This window comes from Sus scrofa, chromosome 13 (genome assembly GCF_000003025.6).
Source record: "Sus scrofa isolate TJ Tabasco breed Duroc chromosome 13, Sscrofa11.1, whole genome shotgun sequence".
NCBI lineage: Eukaryota > Metazoa > Chordata > Mammalia > Artiodactyla > Suidae > Sus > Sus scrofa.
In genome coordinates, this window is record NC_010455.5 from 177,423,848 (window position 1) to 177,450,609 (window position 26,762).

Sequence of the window (26,762 nt, forward strand, 5' to 3'; positions counted from 1 at the left end):
GTTTAAAACCTGTGCATGAAGCATTTGGTATTTCATAATTTGCCCACTCATTACACTGTATACATTTAACTGAGTTTAACAAAATGTGTTATCCTCAGAGGTAATAGCCATAAAATAGAACCCCCCCTTAAAACTGAAAATATGTTTACCTGCAACAAAAAGTTAAAGGCTTAAAAATTCTGAATAGAAATGTGAACAATATAAGTTTGAAAAAATTTGTGTAGCCTTCGTGAAGATTATTGTATGATACATAGAATCCTCACGAAGGCTGCATGGGCTTTATCTAAACTTACGCTGTTCATTTTTCTATTCTCAAACACCGATAATACATACTTTCAAACATTTACTCTAGATTCAAAAGTCACCTGGTATTTTCTGCCCAAGTGTGTTTGCAATTCTATTTCACCCTGTAACAACTCAGGTAGTGAATTCTTCTGGCAGTCAGCCACCTCACAGGCAGTGACATGAAGACTGCTAGTGCTCAATGAAGAGTAAGATAACACTGCATGTTGTTCTAGAAAAGTATAGAATGATTTCACGTAGAATATAAGATATGAGGTTACCGTTCCCATTCCAGCTGCCCTTCTTTGAGCCATGTACAAACCTGTGTGCATGTTTGTGTCTGAAGAATTTAAATGAAAGATAAATAGGAAACAACTAAATAGGAAGGTGGTGTGTAACTATGCCCTGGAGAAGCCTCCACTTTCTGCTCTGTAAAGAAGCAAGACATGTTCAGTCCATATTCTCCTCTTGGATTATTTATTTATTTATTTATTTTTGTCTTTTTTAGGGCTGTACCTGCGGCATGTGGAGGTCCCCAGGCTAGGGGTCGAATCGGAGCTGTAGCCGTCAGTCTACACCACAGCCACAGCAACGTGAGATCCAAGCCACATCTGCGACCTACACCACAGCTCACCGCAACACCAGATCCTTAACCCACTGAGCGAGAGCAGCAATCGAACCCGTGTCCTCATGGATACTAGTCAGGTTCATGAACTGAGGGGAACTCCTACTCTCAGATCATTTAAGTGTGTTAACAGTCGATTCTTGAGAGTTGCTTTTACAACGTAAAGTGAAAATCCAATAAAATCTTTCAGTGTCTTAGGATGGTTTTGTCAAACCTAAGAAATACCTAAGAAAAAGATCACATCATTTTTCTCAACTTTTCTTCCAAGCATTCAAATATAATTTCACACATGATGGAGAGCCAGACTAGACACAATGAAAGTTAGTGGGTGCGCTTTTGCTTATACAGAGTGAATGGGAGGCCTCCTATGAGAGTTAAATTCTCTACCTTTCAAGGTACTTCTACATCTCCTCGCTAGTTAAAAGTCTTCTATCTGGTGGCTGAAATCTACCTTTGGTGATTAACAAGATTTTGAATGAAGTAGGAAAAAGCAAGTGCTGAAATCACATTTTACCTGTTTTCAATTCTACTTAGGATAAGTCTAGCATCATTTCTGTGACACACTCATGTGATTTAATTCAAAGACTATTTTATGTTTAATCTCTTAACTTGACTTCAGTGAAAAGAATAAAATGTGGTGACTGACTAAACACACAGGTTGATGGACAGTGCTTTCAGGGTATGAAAGTAGAGGAAGGGACTGCAAAATAAGAAGAAACACTAATGTGTCATTAATGTTGAAGACTCTGACACTCCACAGTTATTGCTCAGCATCCTTTTCCAGGAAGAATCCCTCCTTGATAGGGCAGTAAGGTGCTTCCAATAAGAAATAAGATGGCAGGGCAATAGCTAGGTATTAAGTATGGAAGCCCCCTTTCAATGGGTACACTATACTACCTTCTGTAGTCCTGGGAATTTATTCTAACCAGTAACTAATAAACTTTATTTTCATAAGCTATGTAAATGAGCCATAAAGTCAAAATAGTCAAATGATCGTATTTAAATGCTGTCAAATAACCAACAGGATAACCAACTGGGTGCTATTCCTTTCATTTTACACTACTTAGACATTTTCAGAAGCTTAGAAGTCTACGAACTACAGCAGCTGATAAGCTTAATAAGCAATGAGGTTTCTGTCAAAATCACTTATTAAGACATTTAAGCTTCTTACAAAGTTAAAATTAGAAAAAGAAGATGAATAAAATGTCTCAAAAATTCTAAAACATGTGGAGGATGATGGTAAATTAAAATTGTTCTTTTAAATTATAGAAAGCATGAAATATTGTGAGGCAATTTCTTTTGATGATCACTTTTGTCAGAGAAAAATACTTAAAATGCATTTCCATGTGAACTGTAATTGAACATAACTTCAGTATTGAGTTCATTTTTTTTTTTTTCTGTCTTTTGTCTTTTTAGGGCTGCACCGGCAGCGGCATGTGGAAGTTCCCAAGATAGGGGTCGAATCAAGGCTGTTGCTGCTGGCCTATGCCACAGCCACAGCAACGCCAGATCCGAGCCGCGCCTGTGACCTGCACCACAGCTCATGACAACACTGGATCCTTAACCCACTGAGCGAGGCCAGGGATCGAACCCGAAACCTCATGGTTCCTAGTCGGATACATTTCCACTGCCCCATGATGGGAACTTCTTGAGTTCATTTTTCAATCACTGACTTGATAATTCTCCCCCTCTCTCTCTGTCTCTGCCTCTCTGTCTTGGAAGTATTTTGAAGCTCACGGTTCTGGACATACTTAAAATTCCTGTTCTGGATTCTAAGAAAACATTTTTGCAAACAAGTAGGACACCTAGGGTCTTCTTTGTTTTTGTTTTTTTTTTTTTGCATCTTTTTCTTCCTTCTAAAATGCTTTTTGGTCACTTCGAGATAGACACCCTAATTAAGTGTCTAGTAAATCACTCAGTTCATGCCTCATCAGTCTCATCAATCCTCCTGAGATTTTTTTGCTTTGTTTTTATTTTCCATCTGGGACACATTTCCTATTGTACTCTTTATCTTGAAATACAAAAAAAAAAAAAGAGGATTTTAAATCTTTTTTTTTCTTCTCATCATTTTAGGAGTGCTCTTCCTTAACTGTACTTTTCAAACAATGGTGTCAGAATGCAAAGTCTGTGTGTGTGTGTGTGTGTGTGTGTGTGTGTTGAACTAGTTGAGAAAAAATGACTATTCATTTTATCAATGTGCACTCTTTTTATGCTTCATTGGAGATACAAGCAAAAAGACTGTCTTATGGTCATAATGTGATATGGTGAAGAGCGGTGGTTTAAAGCATGTTGTTTATAATTGTTTAAATAAGCCAAAAATATCCACCCATTCATTATTCCCTTTTGTACCCTCCCTTGAATTTTGTCATATTCCTAAAGATAAAACATTTTCTTAGCTGGAAATAGCCTCTTACCAGCATAATTACTGAGTCCCTTTCTCTTCTTTCTTCGCCAATACAACCAAATGCTAAAACCCATCAGAATTACCCAGCAGGCACCACCAATACCAGCTATAAAGGCTGGTTGCTTCACAACATCAGTGATTTGCTCAGTTATGCTGTTATTGTTTTCAGTAATGACAACTTCATTTCGTCCCCCTATGGAAGAAACAATAGTGTTAGTAAATAAATGCAAAAAAACCCGTACAAAAATACATAGATGGGACACCAAAGGTATAGAAGATTAGAACGTTCTTTGAAGCAAGTAATATTTGCTGTGGCCTGAGTCGTTCACAATTTATTGATAACCATATTTTATGTTTCAAAAGAAGAACCAAATCGTAAGTTTGAAATGTGATTAAGAACATTGCTCCCTTGTGTTTTGTTTTGCTGTGATAGATTCAGAACGAAGTCTTGATTTATTGCCTCATAAATAAATACTAAAACAAGTGCTGAGCTGAAACAACAGTAACTTTTCTTCAGCAAGGTAAAGCATTTTGTAATATAATTTTCATTTTTAAAAAAAGCAATTAGAATACTTAACAGCAGATATTCGCAAATTACCTTACCCTTCTGGGCACTGCCTAAAATACAAACGTTCATGAATTCCCCAAAAAAATTCCCTTAATAATCTACCAAAGAATGTATTTTGATCAAAAATCCTTCACTTTATTAAACAACGACAATTATGTAAACATCTTTCACAGAGATTAGTATCTCAAGTGTCACAAAAAGATAACATTCCTACATTCCCCTAGAGTATCTGAAACTAATTTGAATATCCACTTCAAAGTTGGCTAAAAAACAACTTAAAAATTAATTCTAAAGTCTACATAATAAAAACATACATTTAAATGAATCTGGACTAAGTTTATTCCAGAAGTACTCATGTTTCTGACAATGTAGACCTCTCAGAAATAATAAAGAAAATCTCAATCAACACTTTTAAACGGGTTTAAAATTCATGGACTCCTAATATCACTAAAGAGCAAAGATTTAGGTATTTACTTAACAGATTAATGAATTCAGACACTGGGAATTAAATGATTTCTTATGTCAATATCATATCTCATTAGTGACTAAACAGTTTAAAAAACCATAAGCAAAATATAAATGGTGGATTTCAGCATATCACTTTGAAGGAATGCGTGATTTTCATTGTTTTAGTTATCATGGCACTGTAATATATTAAGGAAAGCAAGATCTTTGAAGTTCCACACTTGAATATCATCTGTGCCACTTACTGCTAAGTAACCAGTGAGCTTATGTAGGGCACAATTTCTTTGAACCTCTTTTTCTGTTAGTTGGTAAGAGTATTGCCTATTTCATATATTTGGGAGGAGTAATTGAAATGATGGATGTAAAGAGGTTAATAGGAACAATAATTTGTGACTCAAAATTACAGCCCATGTAAGTATGGCAAAGACTTTAAGAGCCACTCAGGTAGGAATATAAGTTGTAAATTATCAAGATGTGAAGAGTCCTGCAAACCACAGGTAACTTATTTACAATGGTTTCACCTTTCTTCCAGGGCAGAAAATTAGCATATATTTCCTAGTTTTCCTTGTAGCTGAGTGCAATAAAGTGACTGAATATTGACCAAATTGTATACTGGCAGATGCATATTATTTCTGGACCTGACCCATATATCACTGTGAAAATACTTGACACACTCTCTCTTCCCAATGTGTTGGAGAGAAACAAGGGATCTGTTGCAGGATGCCAACCCTCTAAGAGATGGTAGAGTCACTGACTGGAAGAATCCAAGTTCCATAGAAAACTTTACACAGTAGATATCCCCTCCTCCATTCAGCTGACCCATATTAGACTGGACTATGAATAAGAAAGAAACTTTCATTTTGTTAAGCCAATCAGAATGCCCACTTGTTTGCTATAGCTGCTAGTATTTTTTTACACAGACTAATATTCCATTCCTGAAACGACTTTTGTGTTAAATTCCAGATTTAAAAACCAGCTACACTTACACAGTAAATCTGGTTCATTCTTCCTAATCTATCTGCTCTTAATTATTATACATAAAAACATAGTCAAAATGTATTTAAAATGAGCTCATATTTTCAATATGAGACAGACACACACCTGGTGATTTGCTAAACATTAGTAGTTACTAAAAAGAAAACACCTTATAGCACAAAGAGAAAAGAAAAATTTTCCTTCTTTTGTGTAAAGATCCATAAAGTATCATATTTAATATAGTGGAATATTTGTGTTACCCAAGGTGTATTACTATTTTTTGTGCTGCTGGCATTTTTGAAACAACGTTGTCAGCTGGACTAATTAGAGCACAGACAAGGGATGTGTGTGACCTGTAACGCTTCATTGTTCTTACGGACAAAAAAAATATAATGAAATATAATGTCTTCCTCCCATTGGAGAGTAATGAAGAACAAAACTAATTTGTTGGACTAAAAATTAATTAGACACATCAGATTCAATTGTACCTATTACTATGAAAGTTTGCAGCTGTTCCACATATTATTATCAACTATGTAAGGTAAGCATGAAATGGCCAAATGATTAAAGAAACAATAGGTGTGTTATTAAGCAAGATTACTGAGAATTTTAAGTTAATGTAAGTTTGTTACATGATGTGATATTTGATGCTTATGTATTTAAATGTATTTAGTTGCACATGTGTGTGTGTAGCTGCAACAATATAAAATTATGGACATTTTAATGCAAAAGTCACCTTACCAGTAGAAACTGTAGACAAGAGGACAATAATACTTTTCAGCCTGTGTAAGGCTGTTTATCATATTTGTATAATATTTTAATTGATGATCCCTTAATGTAACTCTCTGGAATAAAAGCTATACTGAGAAGGAATAAATGAAACAGTACATTGACTGGCATTAAAAAACCCTAATATTATCATCCATAAATTACAGCAAATGCCAATACATGATTTAATTAAAGCAAAGGGGAAGTGAGTGGTCTTGGGCCACTTCAAGTGCTATTTCCAGTACTGAAGCGACAATAGAGAAAGTGTAAATTGAAAGAGGAAAGGAGATTAGCCATTACTAAATCACTTTTTAACTAAGGAATAACAGTTGTGTAGATAAGGTTATCAGACAAGATGTTAAGGTAGATATGCAGGAGTAATTAAAGAAACAATTAAAAGCTTCTTCAGTACAACAGTAGATATTAAAAAGAAATAAATCTCTTGAGGACAGATAGCCTTTTCAAATTGAAATTTGCCTGTTGTGTGTGTGTTTATTTCAAGTGGTACAGTTCTGTTTTCTATAATTACATCTTGGATACCGTGTATTCTAACTGCCTAAAAAGAAGATAGAAATATTATTTTTTATTTCACAGAAAAATTTGAAAAATTGTATGACACATAAACAAACTAAAAGATACAATCCACCTAAACAGTTTTTAAAAAATGATATGAGTTAAGCAAAACTTTCCATTTGATTTAAAATAATCTAAGTTAATATTATTTTAAGTTACTACACAATTGTTCATTTCTTAACTATCATGACATGAGCTTGGGGAAACGGTATTCTTACATTTTTTTTACTTGTTCCCCAATGCAATAAATCCCCCCAATACTGTGAAACAAAAAGTCACTACAAATGAAAATCAAAACCAAAGGCAAAACCAACCAACTTTCTCATGCTTGAGAATTATATTTATTACCAAAGATAATAGGAAAAAGAAAACCTGAAAGGGAAATATAGGTAATTGGTAATCTTCCTAATTTTTGATTTAGAAAAACTACACTAAGTCAATCTTTTCCATATATATGCTAGAGAGATAGTGAAAAAAAGCTTTGTTTATCTAGGCATTCTCATAGAAAACTACACCTTTCAAACATGTTTGTTTTGTTTTTTTAAGCAAAATACTGATAGCCTATTTCTAAATAACATAAACATTCTAAATATTATTTAGAAAACACACAGAAATAAGTACACACACACATACATATACATAGACATATATGTAATGTATCCATTAAATATTTTTGGGTGTACTTGTATTTCTTATTCCAATTTATTTTAGAAAATCTCAAAAGGGTAAGATTATAGGTTTCCCTCAGGTTAAGAAATTAATTCAGTCTGTATGACTAATTAAGAAAAGGAAGGCAATTTAAAGAAAAGTTAATACTACTATAACTTTTTAAAGGCTTTTAATACATAAAATAAAGAATACTTGGAGAATCTAAAAAATTCTAACATTATGACTAAATGTTAACTTTCTTCTTATACAATAAGTACTTTGTAAAAGAAACAATTTTACAGAATTTAGCAGTATGCTGAATATTTTTAAAAGATGAAGACAGACAAACAAAAGCAGGGAAAACTTAAGATATACGCCTCTTGAAAGCATAAAACCAGGCAAGAAAAAAATTGGCATTTATGAGGCTTTCTGCCTCCTTAGCATAATCCAGGCAGTGCTAGAGGACTAGAACCCAAGCTGAAAAGTCTCAATCTTATTGATAGAAGATATTAAATGATAGCATTCAGAGCTGCCAGTGTGACTGAAAATTGAAGGAGAAACCATAAGAAAGAGGAAACCACGGGAGAGTGATGTTCTTAAATCTGTCTATAAATTCTCCCTTGATCCTCGGGTGAACACTGACTTGTGCATGCAGAAAGGTAATTTCAAGGATCTGGTGAAAACCGAAAGGTAAAAGACTAAAGAGGCAGAACAGACTTTTCAGCTGATGTCCACTGCAGAGAAGATTGTGTTTGAATATTAAATTCCATCAGGTTAGGGGAACCAGACGGACATATTAGGCTTTTTTCACTGAAAGTCTGGAAGCACCATGTCCTTTAGAAGTAAAAATCAAACTGAGGTTTTGTCTTAAGAATATGGTTAAAAAAAAAAAAAGAATATGGTCAAAACATAAATAGCCAATACTAAGAAAATGTAAAAGCCAAACACTGCAAGATCAAAATTAATCAACCAGTAACATAACTGTCTCTGAAAACAAACAAACAAACAAACAAAAAAACAACGCTCTTCAGGAGATCATGAAATTGTACAGTAAGTCATCTGCAACATCCATTATATAGTAAAAAATTACCAGGCATGTGAAAACAATAACAACAACAACAAAAATGAGGAAAAGATAACCCAAGATCAAGAGGAACAGTAATCAATAGAAACAGACCATGAGATGATCTGGATTTTGAAACTAGGAGAAAAGGACTTTAAAGCAGCTATTACAATATGTTTATGAATTTAAATTAAAAGAAACATAAGGAATGAACATAGGGAGATTTCAGAGGGAAACTGAAAATGTAAAAGAGAACAAATGGAAATTCTAGAACAGGAAAATGTATAAGTTGAATAAGTCACTAGATACTTCCACTTTTGCCCATGAGGAAATAATAGCAGTGGGATATGCAAACCAACCATAAGCAAGTAAAAGACTAACCAAAATATGTGAAACAAAAGGGCAGGGTTATGAGGACAGGGAAATAAACAAGGGGAATTTTATTATATTTGTAGCTTTCTATTGAGACAATTTCTAAAATGCGATGCAGTGAAGGGGAGCCCAAACATAGTTGAATACTATTCCTGAGTTAAAGAGATTAGTAAAAACTCAGGGAGCCTGCAGAAATTCAGTTTAAGGAACAGAATACCAGAAAAAGATGAGTAACATAAAGTATTTTTCTTAATTTTAATTTATTTGAAAGATAGTTGATTGTTTAAAGCCAATAATAATACTTTAGTTCGTATACTTGTTTTTATTACATGTGTAGAAGTCAGATTTAACGATAGCAAAAAGCTTGAGAGGGAGGAAAATGGAATTGTATTTTCTGTGATCCTTATATTATAAGCTAATCCTATAGTAAACATTTCAAAAAGAGGTATACCTAATAATCCAATACTGACCATAAAATATAATACAGAGAGTTATTTTTTTCATTGAAAAGAAATCAAGAAATTAGGAAGATAGCAACAAAGTCAGATAAAAAGTAAATAGCAAAGGGTAATTTAAGCTCCAAAACATCAATAAATATTACATTAAAGAAAATTAACACTCCAAATAAAAGGCAAAGATTGTCATATTGGATAAAAAATAAAGCCTAACAATATGCAATTTACGTAATAGAAATATACATTAAATATAGACATACGGGGGTTAAAATCAAAGGATGGAAAAACCACAAAATGCAAACACTAAAAGGCTGTACTAACATCAGACAGAGTAAGCTCAAGAGGAAAGAATCTACTAGGAAATAAAGTGAGGCAATTTATAATGATAGATAAAGGGTAAGTTAGTTAAGAAGCTAAATAATCCTAAAAGGTATTCAGTTAAAACAGAGTAGTAAAATATATGAAACAAAACCATTTAAACAAAAAGGAGAAATATACAAATCTATAATTATAATACATTTCCACTCTTTTCTTATTAAAAGAATACATAAATAGAAAATCACTAAGGATATGAATAGCACTACCAATTGATTTGATCTGACATTTATAGAACATTCCATTCCAAAACGGAAAAATAAAAGTAAATGTATGTTTTAAAGACACAGAGAACATTCACTAAGACAAAATTCTGGGCCATAAAATAAGTTTCCATATTTAAAAGGCTAAACTCACACAAAATACATTCTCTGGTCTTAGTAGAATTGAAGTAGAAATCAGCAATAAAAGCTATCTAGAAAAATCACAAAAGATTTGGAAATTTAATTAACACACTTCAAAATAACTTCTGCAAAAAGACAAAATTTTTCAGGGAAAGTGAAAAGTGTTTTCAATTTTATGATAAATGGAAACACAACATATCAAGTACAAGATTCAGCTGAAGAACTGCTTACAGTAAAATTTATAACTTTGAATATTCATAATAGCAAAGAAGAAAGGTCCAAATCATTGATATGTTTCTATTTTAAGAAGCAACATAAAAGTTGAGTTCCCTGGTAGCCTAGCAGTCAAAGATCTAGTGTTTTCACTACTGTGGCTTGGGTCACTGCTGTGACACAGGTTTGATCCCTGGCCTGGGAACTTCTGCATGCTGCAGGCATGATCAAAAACAAAACTAAACAAAAAACCAAAAAAAAAAAAAAAATAAGCAACATAAAAGTAAGCTGAAGAAAAAAAATCAGAAATTCATTAGTTAGAAAGGAAATAAATAACAAATCAAAAGTGGGAGCTCCCGTCGTGGCGCAGTGGTTAACGAATCCGACTAGGAACCATAAGGTTGCGGGTTTGGTCCCTGGCCTTGCTCAGTGGGTTAAGGATCTGGCATTGCCGTGAGTTGTGGTGTAGGTTGGTTGCAGACGCGGCTCGGATCCCGCGTTGCTGTGGCTCTGGGGTAGGCTGGTGGCTTCGGCTCCGATTAGACCCCTAGCCCGGGAACCTCCATATGCTGTGGGAGTGGCCCAAGAAATGGCAAAAAGATAAAAAAATAAAATAAAAAGTGCATACTTTGAAAGAATTAACAAAACTGATAAATCTTTATCAAGATTAAAATTAGAGGAAATAGAGAGGGTAGGGGGAAATGAAAAAGGAGAGAAGAAAGAGAGAGAACATAAATCCACAGTATTTAAGAACAAAAGCAATGGCACTGCTACTCATCCAGCAAACATTACAATTAAAGATTTTACAAATAAGGAGATATTGCAAATGAACAAGTGATAATAAATTCAACAATTTGGATGGATTAGACAAATTCAAAATACCAAACACCAAAAATCCATTTACCACAATCAACAGAGAAGAAAAAAAATCTGCAAAAATATAAATTCATAACAATAAAAATAATTCATAAAGAAAACTCTAAACACAGACATTAGCACTGAATTCTAGAAGTATTTAAAGAAGAAATAACACCAGGCCTACAAAAAGTCTTACTGAATATAAAGGAGGAAAGAATACTTCCCAAACCATTTTGTAAAGTTAGACACTCTGGTTCCAAAACTTGACAAAGTCATTGGAAGAAAACCATCACTCAATATCCCTCATGATATTATACATATACATATATGTATATCAAATCCATTAATATCTGTAAAAAACATAATACATCCTGACCAAATGGGATTGATCCCAGGAATGCAGGATTTATTAACCTTTGAAACTATTCAATAGAATTTTACCATACTGACACAAATAAGAAGAAAATAGATGATTATCTGAATACAATTGGGAAAAGCATTTTGCAGTTATTAAAATAAATGAGTGAAGTTTTAGTAAGCTCCTAAGATAAAAAAGCAATACATAAGGTTAAATTCATATATAACATAAAATAGTTGGATAAAGGAATTTTATAAATCCACTTATAATAGTGTAAAAAACATTAAATGCTCAGGAGAAAGCTTAACAAAACATGTGTTAAGACCATAACTGAAAACTACAAAATACTGTTGAAAGAAAATAAAAATAAACAATAGAGAGGTACATCATGTTCCAAAAGAGAAAGACTGACTATTAAAATGTTTAATTTGTCCAATTTTATGTATAGATTCACCATGTTTTCAATCACAATTTCAACATAATTTTGTAGAACTGACAAGCTGACTTGAAAAGTACATGGAAAAGCAAAAGTTCTGTAATATCCAAAACAACTTTGGAGAAGAGGGAGTTCCCGTCATGGCGCAGTGGTTAATGAATCTGACTAGGAACCATGAGGTTATGGGTTCGGTCCCTGCCCTTGCTCAGTGGGTTAACGATCCGGCGTTGCCGTGAGCTGTGGTGTAAGTCGCAGACGCGGCTCGGATCCCGTGTTGCTGTGGCTCTGGCCAGCGGCTATAGCAGCGATTTGACCCCTAGCCTGGGAACCTCCATATGCCGCGGAAGCGGCCCAAAGAAATAGCAAAAAGACAAAAAGAAAAAAGAAAGAAAGAAAAAAACAAACAAACAAACAAAAAAAAAACTTTGGAGAAGAAAATCATGGAGTATTCACATTACCTGATTTCCAGAATTTCTACAGGCTGTAGTAATCAAGATAGTGTGGTTTAGCATGTTGATAGATATATAAAGAAATGGAAGAATATAGGGAACCCAGGAACAAATACCACACAAATATAGTTAACTTCTGGAAAGCAAGTTTTTTTTCAGTGACAAGTGCCTATGCATTTTGATATACAAATAGAAACAAATAAGCCTCAACCCTCAAACTACATGCAATTATTTTAAGTTGAATTATAGACCTAAGCATGAAAGCTAAATCTATATAAAAAGCTTCTGGAAGACAATACCTTTGCTATCTAGAGGTAGGACATGGTTTCTAAGAAAATACTAAACACAAAAGAAAATTCTGATAAATTATAGATCATGTAAATTTAAAACTTTTGCTCATCAAAAGACACTATTAAGAAAAGGAACAGGGGAGTTACTGCTGTAGCTCAGCAGAAACAAATCTGACTGGTATCCATGAGGACACAGGTTCGACCCCTGGCCTCACTCAGTGGGTTAAAGGATCCGGCACTGTTGTGAGCTGTGGTGAAGGTCACAGACTCGGCTTGGATCTTGTGTTGCTGTGGCTGTTGGGTAGGCCGGCTGTGATTCGACCCCTAGCTTGGGAACCTCCATATGCTGCCGATGCAGCCCTAAGAAGCAAAAAAAAAAAAGAGAGAGAAAGAAGAAAAGAAAAAGAATAAGAAAAGGAACAGGAAAGCCATTGATTAGGAGAAAATATTTGCAATGCAATATATGACAGAGAATTTATATTGAAAATGCACAAATAACACCTCTTTATCAGTATCATGAAAAAATGACACCATTTTTTTTCTTTTGGCTGCTCCTGCAGCAAATGGAAGTTACCAGGCCGGGGATCAAATCCCAGCTGGATATGCCACAGCTGCAGCTGGATTCATAGCCCACTGCACCAGGCCAGGGACTGGGCCCAGGAATTAAACTGGTGCCTCCATAGAGACAAGCCAGATCATTAACCCACTATGCCACAGGGGGAACTCCAAACAACATCATTTTAAAAAGGCAAACACTTGGAAATTTTACAAAAGAAAATATGTGAATGGCCAATGAACACATGTGAAGTTGTTCAACATCATTAGTAATCGAAGAAAATTAAAGTTAAAATGACAATGAGGTACTTTTACACTCACTGGAATAGCTAAATTTACAGATGGCAACATCAAATGCTAGTGAGAAGGTAGAAAAACTGGTGAGACTTAGTGAGAGTATAAAATTATACAATTTAAAAAAAAATTTAGAGTGTCTTATAAAGTCAAACTACATCGGTGCTATTACCCAGAAATTCCACTTCTAGGTATTTCTCAAAAATAAATAGAAACATATGTCCTCAAAAAAAAAAACAAAAAAAAAACCAAAAAAAACTTATACACTCTCTCAAGAGAAAAAGAGAGAAACAAAATATGATACATTCACACAACTGAAAACTTCCCAGAGATAAAACACATGAATTGCATAATACATATACAGGAGAATCTAAAAAACATTATGGTCAGTGAAAGGAGCCAGATACAAAATATTATATTCTGTATGATTCTATTTATGTATATTTCAAGAAAAGTCAAACATAATTCATGGTGATAGGGAGCAATTTTCTGTAATAATGATAGTAGATTCAAAAGGGATTTCTTCTTTGGGATAGTATATTTGGATTACATAGTTTCTTTTGGCCTGTTTCTGGTTAATTTGTGACATTTTTTTGGCTAAGAGGACGCATATAGATTTGAAACATAATGAGCTTTCTTCAGTAAATGTCTCATTTCCTATTGTATTTCAATGGCATCAAAATTACAAATAGTGCTATTGATTAAAAAGTTTGTGGAAATCTTAAGAACACAAGCAATTGCTAAGCATTTTTGTTAGAAACTCTAGTCAGTTAACCATTGTCTAAGTGACGTGTACATCTCATCACTCATTTACCACATATCAACTGTTGCAATGGTAGATTCCAAAAAATAATCTATCTTGATCCCAGTTGACTGATTCTAAAGCACAGCCTGTATAGATTGGTACTCACCAATTATTATCGGCTGTGGCTCACTTTTTACTCCAACTCCTGCGCTGGTACTAGCTGCAACCTCTACCCGGTACTGAATACCAGGGAACAATCCACCAATTATTACAGATCGAATGGCTGCATCCACAGTTTTATTGATGTGGAATCGTGTTTCATTCCCCAGACACCAGATCTATATAAATGTAAAGTGAATAACAAAAGAATATAAAATTATATAAGAGAATATAAAATGATCTAATTATGATTGATTCTTTAATAGAGACCAATCTATTTTCTATTTTCTAGGCTTATTAAAATATCTGTAAATGACATTTTCTTAAGCCTAATTTCTGCTGAACATACATATGATATATATGTATGTGCTCAGGTGTACAAGTGTGTGTATTGAAAAAAGAACCATAAAAGAAGCTAAAATTATGAAGCATTCCTTTATATTTCACCATCAAACTGCTCACAGTACAATGATTCCCTTAATATCTTTGCAAAGCCTAGAAAGTGGTCCTTGGTTGCAAACAGCCTTTAGGTATAGATTAAAACACATATATTCCTCTGCTTAATTTATTTATCAAGATTTATTATACATATAATCTATTAAAAATATGGTGATTATTAGTTGTAGTATCCAAGGTATATAGGTATACATCAAAATAATTTATATTTCATTCAAGAAAATATTAACTTATACATAAGTAGTTAACAAGATTAATTGACTAAAGTTATAGGTATTGACTGAGATAAAATTAAAGCCAATATTTACACTGATGGTAATAAATCTTAATATTGATCAAAACATATCTACACACACATAAACATGCATGAGAACAAAGTGATAGGAAGTCTTTAAATATGGATGTGAGGGATGCTAGGCTTGTACTTCCAATAAATGGCAAATTTTAAGTCATACTTCTTTCTGGGATATGGAAATCTGTTACTGTAAAATGTGTTAATAAAAAGTGTATACTTATTTATATTATATTATATAGTATTTATAATCTACATGGGGACACATTAAGTAGGAACACATATGATTTGTTTCTAAAACAGGTAAGTTCCTGAAAATTTTTCTTTAAAATAATGTTGTTGAATTGTAGATTACTTCTATTTAGTCTATGAAACCCAAGTTAGTAATGGAGGAATATTTAGCCTTTACCAAATATATGCATTTTTACCAAAATAGGACAATCTTACATAAGTAAGAAAATGTACAACTTATGAAAAATTATTATGTTGTGGGAAAAAACCAATATTTAAATAAATGGAAGTTGATGATATTTTGTCCTAGGTGATAGAAAAGTAAAATTCTAACCTTATCAAAACACTCACCCCAGGATATATAAATATTTGATTTTAAAATAATGTGTCCTAACACTTATAAAATTTCAGAATTAGTATGTTACTGTAAAGGCAGTTATTCTTATTTTCTTATTCACATTTATATATAATGTGATAGGAATAATTTTAAGATACAGATTTATGTAAATTTAGTCCATTTGCTTCAGTGACTTAACCATTAAGTTAAAATTCTATTTTATTTCATTTTATTTTTGCTTTTCAGGGCCGCACCTGCAGCATATGGAAGTTCCCAGGCTAGAGGTCAAATCGGAGCTACAGCTGCTGGCCTACGCCACAGCCACATGGCAATGCCAGATCTTTAACTCACTGAGCAAGGCCAGGGATTGAACCCGAAACTTCATGGTTCCTAGTCAGATTCATTTCTGCTGTACCATGATGGGAACACCTTAAAAAATCTATTTTAAATTTCTCATTTCTTTTTTTAGAAATAACAATGTTTTGAGTGAAATTATTTAACCTAATTTCACCCACCAAATATGAATTCCTGGAGTGAGGTGGCATGTCTAGTTTTCTTTTCTAATAGATCTACTCAGTATGTTTTTGCCAGAATTCTATAAACATTTATTAACAGGAAAACACCATAGTTTTGAATTTTTACAAGGTTTAATGAGGTGTTTTACTCTCCCACATGGTCTAATCACATCACAATTAATCAGAATCTTCTTTCTCAAAGTTAGACAACTTATGTCCCTTAAACAATGTCTCTCAAATAATGGTGAAAAAACAACGGATATATATACTGTTTCTAAATAGTAACAAATTCATCAATTGAAAATGAGACTTTTTCAAAATTTGTTTTTTTCAATAGCTCCCTTTTTCCAAGTGAAATATTCCATAGAATCTCAATAACTTGATAAATGCAGAATTTAAGGTGGGAGCCGGTACTGCCCACACTCCTAACCCCTCCCAACTTTTAACCCCCTGAAGCATCTTTTATGAGAATACAGTTTAAAAATAGCTGCTCTGAGGCCCATTACACAGAATCCAACAAGAAAGATAAAGGCACTTTCTGGGGTAGGGCTTCACCATCCACCCTGTATCCCATCCCTCATAATCTCTGAAGTTCTGCAATCACATTATACAAAAAAACACTGCATCATTATAGTTGACTTGTCCCACTGAGTTATCTTGTGTTATCCATGACCTTGCATTAGGTTCTACGTAGAATGCATTTGCTCCTTTATCTGGCACACAAAGATATAAAAAATGACAGTACACTCAAACTCAGTAAGGGGGCCACTAGAAATGTTCCTCATTCCGGTGACCCTGAGATTTCCCTGGGAACTTCTGCCCGTGAACTTTCTTTCTTCATCCAGGCCCTACCTTGTATTCTTGGATAATTCCATTCTGATGATCTGGAGGAGGAGGATCCCAGGAAACACTAATACTTGTGCTATTGTGGCTTCCAACTGTCAGCACGGTGACAGATTGTGGTGGGGCACTTGGGGCTGCGGAGGAAGTGAGCAGAATGAACACAAACTGTAAGTCTGGGTGTGCATTAACACTGCTTACGGAACACAAATATGAGGACAAGATGCGGCAGGGTTTGGTTTCCAGTAGTTCTGCATTAACAGTGATGGTTTTAAAAAATCCTTTAAATAGGAGTTCCCATCGTGGCGCAGTGGTTAATGAATCTGACTAGGAACCATGAGGTTGAGGGTTCGGTCCCTGCTCTTGCTCAGTGGGCTAACGATCCGGCGTTGCCGTGAGCTGTGGTGTAGGTTGTAGACGCAGCTCGGATCCCGCACTGCTGTGGCTCTGGCGTAGGCCGGTGGCTACAGCTCTGATTCGACCCCTAGCCTGGGGACCTCCATATGCCGCGGGAGCGGCCTAAGAAATAGCAAAAAAAAAAAAAAAAAAAAAGAAAAAAAATCCTTTAAATATAATGTTTTTTTGGTTTTTGGTTTTTGGTTTTTTTTTTAGGACCACACCCACGGCATGTGGAGGTTCCCAGGCTAGGGGTCAAATTGGAGCTACAGCTTCTGGCTTACACCAGAGCTCACAGCAACACTGGGTCCTTAACCCACTGAGTGAGGCCAGGGATCAAACCTGCATCCTCACGGACACCAGTCAGATAACATTCAAAAGAGTATTTGCTACATGCCTAGAACTGAGGTAAGTGTCAGGTTTAATATGCACAATAATCTCAGGAAATAAAAACAACTTTTTTTTTTTTTTTGTCTTTTGAGGGCTACACCCATGACATATGGAGGTTCCCAGGCTAAGGGTCGAATTGGAGCTGTAGCTGCCAGACTACGCCAGAGCCACAGCAACTTGGGATCCGAGCCATGTTTGCAACCTACACCACAGTCCATGGCAACGCCAGATCCTTAACCCACTGAAAGAGGCCAGGGATTAAACCTGCAACCTCATGTTTCCTAGTCAGATTTGTTAACCACTGAGCCACAACGGGAACTCCAAAACAACTCTTATCTCAGTCTAACAGGTAAGAAAACAGAAGGCGGGAGTTCGCATCGTGGCTCTGCGGAAATGAACCTGACTAGTATCCATGAGGACTCAGAATAAAAAAGAAAAAAGAAGCTATTGAGAAAGATTGATCTAAGTCAAACTACAAGGGAGAATTTGAACCCAGGTATGCCTCCTTCTAGAATTTTGATTCTTCTTTTGACCCTATAGCTCCCTTTCTGAAAAGAAAAGCAAAAAACACTTCTATCAAAAATATTCTGAAAGTATGCATTCCAAAATTTTCATTAGTTAATTATAATTCCTGAGTGATAGCATTATTGACAATCTTTTTGTTTTGGTTTGCATTTAATACATAAAAAGAGAAACACAGCAATACATTTTAGCCACAGAAAAAGGACACTTCTGTTTTCATATTGAGAAAAACTAATAGACTGTTATTAACTGATCCATAATTTAAGATTTAAAACATTTTATACTGATGGGCAAGGAACTCTGAAGATATGAATGAAAGGAGTTCATGTTAGGTCAAATGTGAGATGGACAAATTTTAATGTCCTATAGTTCTCTTCCTTTATGGTTTCTCCTATAACTAATTAAAATCGTACTGAGAAAAGATGAATAAGAAAGAATTCATGATATTAGAGTGTACCATCTTCCACCCCATGTATATGAGAACTAAGTCATACTAATTTTGCCAGAAAACTTACCAATTCTCAGTAAATCTCTGAGTTTAAACCAAAGGTTGAAAAAGTCAAAGCATTAACATTGAAAACAAAATTCAAAGAATTCTGCGATATGAAAGTGTACTTACAATCAAGATTAATGCTTTCATAACTCTACATAGTTTATTTTAGGTCTTCGAAAACGTGTATACTTCAATCATAAAAGGTATCTTAAAAGTCTATCAATAAAGTTTCCCAAGTTTGATAAATCTGTCATGGCATATTTCACTGAGGTACGGTCCTCTTTGCATTGAGTATAAAACACAGAGACATGTTACCACAATACTGCTCTTTATTATTTATCTCTATGTTAACATGGCTCCAAAATATGGCTCAATGATATAAATTCACTTGTTTGCCTACCAGTTTTGTCGTTATTAAGTGAACTTCATTGAAAAGTGACACTTTGGAGAACTGGTTTCTCCTTTGCCTTATTGATGGCTTGGCAAGCAGGCCATGCCTGTTTCCTGACAGCTCAGTTATTCCAGTGCTCAGCTTCTTTCTACAGATGTGAAAGAACCCACTCATCGTTCCTAGACACAGCCCCGCTGAGTTCCATTTGTTCTCTTTAGAAGGCCACAGAAATTGGAGATGAGCATATACCGAATGGCAACAAACATCTAATTCAAAGGAAAAGTCTAACTGCAGGGACATTGATTTTTGGAAGTAAGCTTCAAATGTAGCATTCTGCATTAAATTTACTCACTGTACTCACTGATTCTATACATTTTCAATATAAAATTTAATGGGGGATGAAAATATTATTATTAGTTTTCAGTATTTCAGTATTTTTTGTTAGAAATCCTAAAGGTAATGCCTTTAAAAATACACACCCATGTCAGTGTATCACACTGTAAACTGTGAAGATAACATTTCCCTGTGTTACTTCTTATATGATGTGTATAATTTAAAAGCTCCTTGGTCAAACATGAATGTTTACATGTTAGCATGAACAACCTACACACATTTTTTTTAAGGCTGCTCTTATATCTATTTATATAAAATGTGTTTAGAAAAAAGGCTCTTTCCTGGGGCAGTGTACATAAAGTTAGCAGAAAGGCACAGAAGGGGGAAATTTATTATATTTGGTATCTAACTTTCCATACTTTTGATGATGCTCTAGTGAAGGAGACACGAGAAAATGGACTGGTTGAGATCTACATTAATTTCATGTCTATCACAGATTGACTTTAAAGTATGTACAGGCAAGAAAATTTACAAAGGGGAAAGGGAGAGGGAGCATTCCCTGAGAAGAATGCCACTACAGACATGCAAGTGGACTTCAGATTAGAAATTATGAATCAGACTTCACAGGGAAGGAGAATTATAAAAGAAAATATGGTGCTTTACTATACCAAAAAGGGGGAAGTGACAAAGAGTGGCCTGTGCACTTGGGTTTCCTGTAATGAAGTCAAATGAGCTAAATCCGTGTGTAAAAAAAAAAAAAAAAAAAAAAGGAAAACATTATAATCAAATTCCAGTGTACTTACAAACAAGATTTAAGTGAATGCTTTAAGAAAATTTCAAATCACTTGAATGTCATTTTTCTGAGTTGTTAGATTCTATGGCATTCTCAGAATTAAAGGGGGAAATGACACTTCCTGGATTCACTTTTAGATTCCCTTTTGCTACCCTTTTAAAGATGGTGACTAGAACTTCAACAGAAATTGATTTAATTATGGTTTAAGTTTGGTATATATTAGAAATCAGAATACTGACCTTCTTCAGTAGTACGAACTGTTTTAGATTCACTATCCATTCCTTGGAACTCATTAAAATATGGCCGAACTTTAATTTCATAAGTCACTCCCTTTTTCAGATTGGCTAAGACAGCGCTTCGCTCAGTGGGGACTTTGGCGTCTAAATTTTGCCATGTTGAAGTAGCCTGTAGGCCTGAAGTCTGACGGTACATCACTCGGTAGCCTTGAATAAACTGGGGTTGACGATCAACCTAAAAAACAAAGGAAAACACTTTTGAAACCAAATTGAAGTATCTGAATGATGCCATGGCTTTCAAACACATCTCCCCACTTTTAATATCCTCTTCCAGTTCTGCGTCCACATGGCTCTTAAGTTGTTATTTCCAAAAGGAAAAGTGGAACAGCTCTCTTTCCTGCTGAAAATACTTCATAGTACATAAGATACTTAATAATTCAAATTCTTTGGATTAGCATAAAAGCCTATCAAGGTCTAGACCTGCCATTCTTTCTAGCGTCAATGCTCATCTGCTTGTCTATTTTTTCGTATTTAACAATTCCCATTTTTGTGTTTTTATGTGTAGTGTGATAATTGTCAGGAATCTCCTTTTCTCATTCCTTGTTCATTCACTAATAGCTTCACTCACTTAAAACACTCTTTTGAGTTCCTACTAATAGGTGCCAGTTATTCTGCTAAATGCCGAGAATAAAAGTGAAGAATGAAAGTAGTCAGTCCCTGGCCTCACGGTGCTTAACGTTCAGGTGGAAGATGAGAGTCATCTAATAGTCACTCAGACAATGGGCAGGTTACATTGATAACAAATAAACATATGTGCATGATATAAATGAGATGTAATAAATGAGATGTACTAGGAGCTAAGAAAGTCTAGAGTAGAGAGGAAGGTGACTGAATGGGAAGGTGACTGACTCAGGATGGGGAGATAATGTTTCCCAAAAGAAGTGCTGAGATATGCATGGAAAGTAGGATTTATCTGGGGAATAAGAGTAAGAACAGCATGTATAAAATTCCTGTGGCTGGAAGAGTCATGTGAAGCGACTCAGAACTGTGGAGCTGAGCTGGATCATCTAATTTGAGTGCATATGAAAAGCCTGCATTCATTAACAAATATTAAATAACTTATTAATTTACCAACTTCTGGCTCCTCCAATAGTCCCACTATTGGCATAACTTAACCACTTTCTTGACCCTTTCATTTATTTGAGGTACAGAAGATAAGCAACTGTTTTTAATAAAAATCTGAGATTTTTGAACCTGAAAACTAACATCAGAATATCAAAAAATATCAAAAAGTAAGTTCTCTTTTTACATTTATTAAACAATCTTTACTGGAGTTTTTACTGTTGTTTCATTTCAGGGAGAAAAGGGCGTTTTGCTTTTTTAAACATTTTTAATGTCTTGCCATTTTCTAAAAATGCTTGACTTAAATATAACTATCACAGCACCGTCTCCAATTAATATTCCATATATTATACTTTAATAGCCATAGTCTAAGAAGCCTTTAACTTGGCATATTTCACTGTCAAAGTATAAAATTTAGTGGAGAAGAGATGGAATAACCTCATTTTAGGAAGGCTGAGGAGACTGAGGAAATAAAGAAGGTGATGATGGAAACAATTATTTCAGCTTTTTAAAGATGTCTTTACTCAACGGTTAACACATAATAAACAATAGGTATTCTTTCTTGTATTAACTTCAAGCATTTCTTCATTAGTTGCAGTATTTTAAAATAATTTTAAGTGAAGGCAGAACATTTAAAAACTCAGAACCTCAATCAAAATACAGTGAAACAAAGGGACATTTTTTTGGTACTTAGAATGTCCAAGCAAGAAAAATGCATGAAGTTGGTCAGCATGAGCATGTGTCTTTCTAAATATGGCTAATTCCAGTTTCACAGATGAGTCTCAACAAGTAAGAATTCCTTCACCCACTTGACAGCTTTCTAACCCTCAAAGATGTGCGGAATTAGTGCTGTAGTTGTATGAGGTTATGTCAAGAGAAAGTAAGCTCAGTTTTGATACCAAAGCACATGATCTTTGATTCTTCACCCAGGCTACGAGTTTGTGTTCATACCGAAGTACAGATTTTTTGAAAGGCAGAGGTTGTTCTGACATTATAAAACAAGACGACTAAAAAGCAAAAAGCTAAATTTACGAGAATCAAAGAGAGATGCCTTTCATCAAAACTGTCAATGTTCAAAAAAATCTCGGCAGCATATGTTAAAACAACATTAAGCTTGCATTTTATAAACTTCTCTGCCTTCGCTTTAAGTGAATTTATATACTGAAAGAAAGACATAACTCACAATAATAGCTTGTTAATACTGAAAGAAGCAAGCTGTGTTTTTAAGAAGAACATTAAGCAGCTGTTTCCAGATGAAGGGAGTCTGTAAATCAGGGTAAATTGGTTTTATCCATGTTTGGTTTTCATTAATTAAGTGTTTTAGGGACTTTATGAAGCTAATGTTTACTACACAACATTGCTTTGCTCACTTCAGTGTACATTGCCTTCAACCAGTAGATTCTAATGGCCTACTTAACAGCTAAATAGTTTAATTTGATTTTGTGCAGTGCTGTACATTGTTTTCAGAAAGACATTTGTTGTTACAGGTGGCAGAAAAATAAAAATGCTGCACATTATTTAAAAAAAATAGGTGGGACCTTTGGTGGACACGTGTTCTATATTACTGACTTCAGAGGCGCATTCTGCCAAGTAGTAACTTTTTTTTTTTTTTTTTTTTTTTTTTTTGGTATTTTGCCATTTCTTGAGCCGCTTCTGCGGCATATGGAGGTTCCTAGGCTAGGGGTCTAATCGGAGCTGTAGCTGCCGGCCAACGCCAGAACCACAGCAACGTGGGATTCGAGCCATGTTTGTGACCTGCACCACACCTCATGGCAACACCGGATCCTTAACCCACTGAGCAAGGGCAGGGATCGAACCCGCAACCTCATGGTTCCTAGTCAGATTCGTTAACCACTGCGCCACGACGGGAACTCCTAAGTAGTCACTTTTAAGCAAAATTGTTTACTTGTCATGTTTTACTAACATTCTGATTATAACAAGGAGGATTTTCTTTTAGAGTCGATCATAATCAAAGTCTGGCCACAAATCTATAGACCATAGAGTTTTTAAATAATTGGTATTTTCTAAAACCTGAATGAAGAATTGCCTTAAGGAAAACGTGAAGAGAGTTTCTGTCGTCTAGTCATAAGGCCTTGATTAAGTTACAGCTTAGCCTTTTAAACTTTCTGAGTCTCAGTTTACTAAATTTGCTCAAATAATATGCATATTACAAGGGCACAGAAACAATAAAATGACTAATACAGTTTAAAGCACTTTGCAAGTAATAAAGATGCACGATGATTAAAGCATCATTATTAAGTAAAGAATACATATAAAAACAGGGCAGAGAGGGGCCTACGTAGCCCTCAAATCAGCACTTTCATTAAAAGGTTTAAAGTTAGATGCTCAATATCTATCTTTTTCATTGAAAAAGTTCCATCTATTCTGCAAAGTCAAAGTGAGTTTTCTTTAGTGGGCTTAGCCTGCAAAGAAATTGATCTGGATTTAGCTGAGTTCTGAAATTCTCGTTTCCCAAAGTGTTCTTTCAACTTCAGTAGCTGTGATGTTTAAGGGGCCAGGGACCTGCAATTCTTTTTGTCCTTGAATAAAAACAAAACAAGTACACACAAACTAGAATAATCCTCTTCAAATAAGAGGTTTATCGCTACTATCTTTGTGAAACAGCCATTTTCATCATTTTTACCTACCCTCAAAATAAGAGCAGTCATTTTTAGAAAGTAGCCTTTGCTAACTATTGTTACTTCAAGATTAGACTTCTGGGGCAGGCAGATGTCCTTCTAGTTTAAATGTCCTGTGTGTTTGCTGACAGAATCCTGCTAACTATTGATAAACCATATCAGCTGGCCCCTAATACATGGGCTGGGGAATATATTTCTTTCCTTAAACATCAACATGAGTCTATAACTCAAATAGGAAGTTGAAAATACGACATGAAAATAAAATATTTGGTTATAATTTCCTTGGCAACTGTTCCGATCTCCAGTCTAATTTTATTTCACCGAACTTACATTGTAAATACACATTTATCTCATGTGTGACCACACACTCATGGGATTTGTGATATAATCAAATACCTTCTTTTTAAAAATAAAAAAATTAAAATAACTGGACACAACGAATTTGAACATTCAACAATTATTGAAAAAGTATTTCATAATAAATGTTCTGGTCTGAAAAAAAAAAGTAATGAAAATGAACTTTAGACTCACAAAACTCAAGCTCATGAGGGAGAGAGCTATGGAAACTAGTAATGACAAGTTTCTTGGGATATAGAGATGAATATGACAAGGTCCCTTTCCTGGAAGTACTCCCAGACTACTGATCTGTGAGTTTGATCTAATTTGATTTATTCTTTTAAAGTCATTGACTTTTAAAGTGATTTACTTCATAAATATAATGACTTTGATTCTTACCTATTAATTCCCACATTTAGAAGCAGCTTAAAAAGAAACCCTTCAAAACTCAGAACAAGGAAGAGAAGACTTGCAACTGAAAATGAGGAAAATCTGCTATTAAAAAATACAGCCATTTCCTTGGCTTGCAAAGATGGAAGAGGAATGGCAGATAATACTCTTTCTGTGCCACTGGAAAAATGATGAGGTCGTTATGTTCCCTTCATGGGAGCAGAAGAATAGAAACCATTAGATGCAGAAAACAGAATAAGTCTATGTGAAATTATATAAAGAATAAAATTAGAAACAATGTAATCTTAAATAATCATAATTACTCCTAAAACATTATGAATTTAGTATTATTTTTGTTCTAGCATTACCCAGTTTTGTATTCACAGGCAAAATATTTGACTGCTCTTGTTTAAGAAATAATAAAGTGCCCCATCCACAATCTTATGTTGAAATTCCACTATCGAAAGGATTTTCTTTCAACTAAATATTTCTCTACAGTGTATCCTTAAAGTGAAAATCACAAAAAGTAGGCTGAAAGTAAGGAAACTCTAATCTTGTCTTTACCTATAAATAGATGTGGATATTGGGAACACTTCTCAACCTGGACGCACTGGTTTCCTTTTATTTTCTTTCTAGGGCTGCACTCATGGCATATGGAAGTTTCCAGGCTAGGGGTCCAATCTGAGCTGCAGCTGCCAAGCCTACATCACAGCCACAGCAATGCCAGATCCGAGCTTCATCTGCAACCTATGCCACAGCTCGCGGCAATGCCAGATCCTTAACCCACTGAGCGAGGCCAGGGATCGAACTTGCATCCTCATGGATACCAGTGGGGTTCATTAACCACAGAGTCACATAGGCACTCCTGCATTGGTTTCCTTTCACAAAAATATAGAATTAGACTAAACAGTCTTAAATATTAATTTGGTTTCTTCTATTCTAACACAATAATGCCGCCATGTTTCCCCATCGAGATGTAGGTGAGTGGTAATGCTGTTCTGAGGCCTGGGGTTAGAGTTAATCACTTTCTCTTTTATAAGGCAACCAAAGGTCTGTTTATATATCAGCTATGGCTCTCACCCCTGTGCACCATCACTAAGAATTTCCATGTTTTTCTCAAGTAGATTTGTATCTCTTTATATAGTCTTTCCTCACATCTAGTACAAAATTGCTACTCAACAAATGCCTGCGGAACTGGATTTGTTCATGGATTTACTATTAAGAGAATACAGGAATATCTCTCTTCATTGTGTTTTCTATTTAAATAATTGAGAATTTATAAAAAATAACCAGTTTTTCTTCCTCTACTTCTTTTGTTGGGAGAGTTTATGGAATGGGAGAAATAGTTATTTCCCTAAGGAAACTTGGACTCTAAAGTGGGAAAATCTTTTTTTTTTTTTAAAAAATGACCATCATTCTTCTACTACTGCATAACAATAACAACAATAACAGACATAAGTTGAACACATTCCAATAAATTATATAATTAAAATAAAATTTTTCTAGATATTCCTAACTCAAGTGATCATTGTTTATACAATATACAGATCTACTATACGTACAGAGGGCTTAAAAAAACTATGCTCTTTTAGCATTCTGGTATATTTCCTCTGGATTTTTAGAGGCTATCATAGAGAAATCTCAGGGAGAAATAAGAAGTTGGCCCAGGGAAGAATACTGTCTGCTTCTTCACAAAATGCAGACACACACGTATACAAGAGTTAATATTCTCTACTGTGAGTGATACGGCCATTTTTATATTATTTATTGTTTTGT

At 34.6% G+C, this 26,762-nt stretch overlaps 1 protein-coding gene across 25 annotated transcripts in view; it reads right to left on the reverse strand.

Moving 5' to 3' along the window:
- ROBO2 (roundabout guidance receptor 2) overlaps positions 1-26,762 on the reverse strand; it is a 1,674,316-nt gene that overhangs the window by 58,136 nt on the left and 1,589,418 nt on the right. For all 25 annotated transcript variants that reach the window (XM_021071393.1, XM_021071387.1, XM_021071400.1 and 22 more), the window contains 4 exons: positions 20,503-20,734; positions 16,958-17,082; positions 14,282-14,453; positions 3,322-3,504 (listed from right to left, as the gene is read on the reverse strand). In XM_021071393.1, coding sequence (XP_020927052.1) covers positions 3,322-3,504; positions 14,282-14,453; positions 16,958-17,082; positions 20,503-20,734 — 712 coding nt within the window. The remainder of the gene's footprint in view (positions 1-3,321; positions 3,505-14,281; positions 14,454-16,957; positions 17,083-20,502; positions 20,735-26,762) is intronic.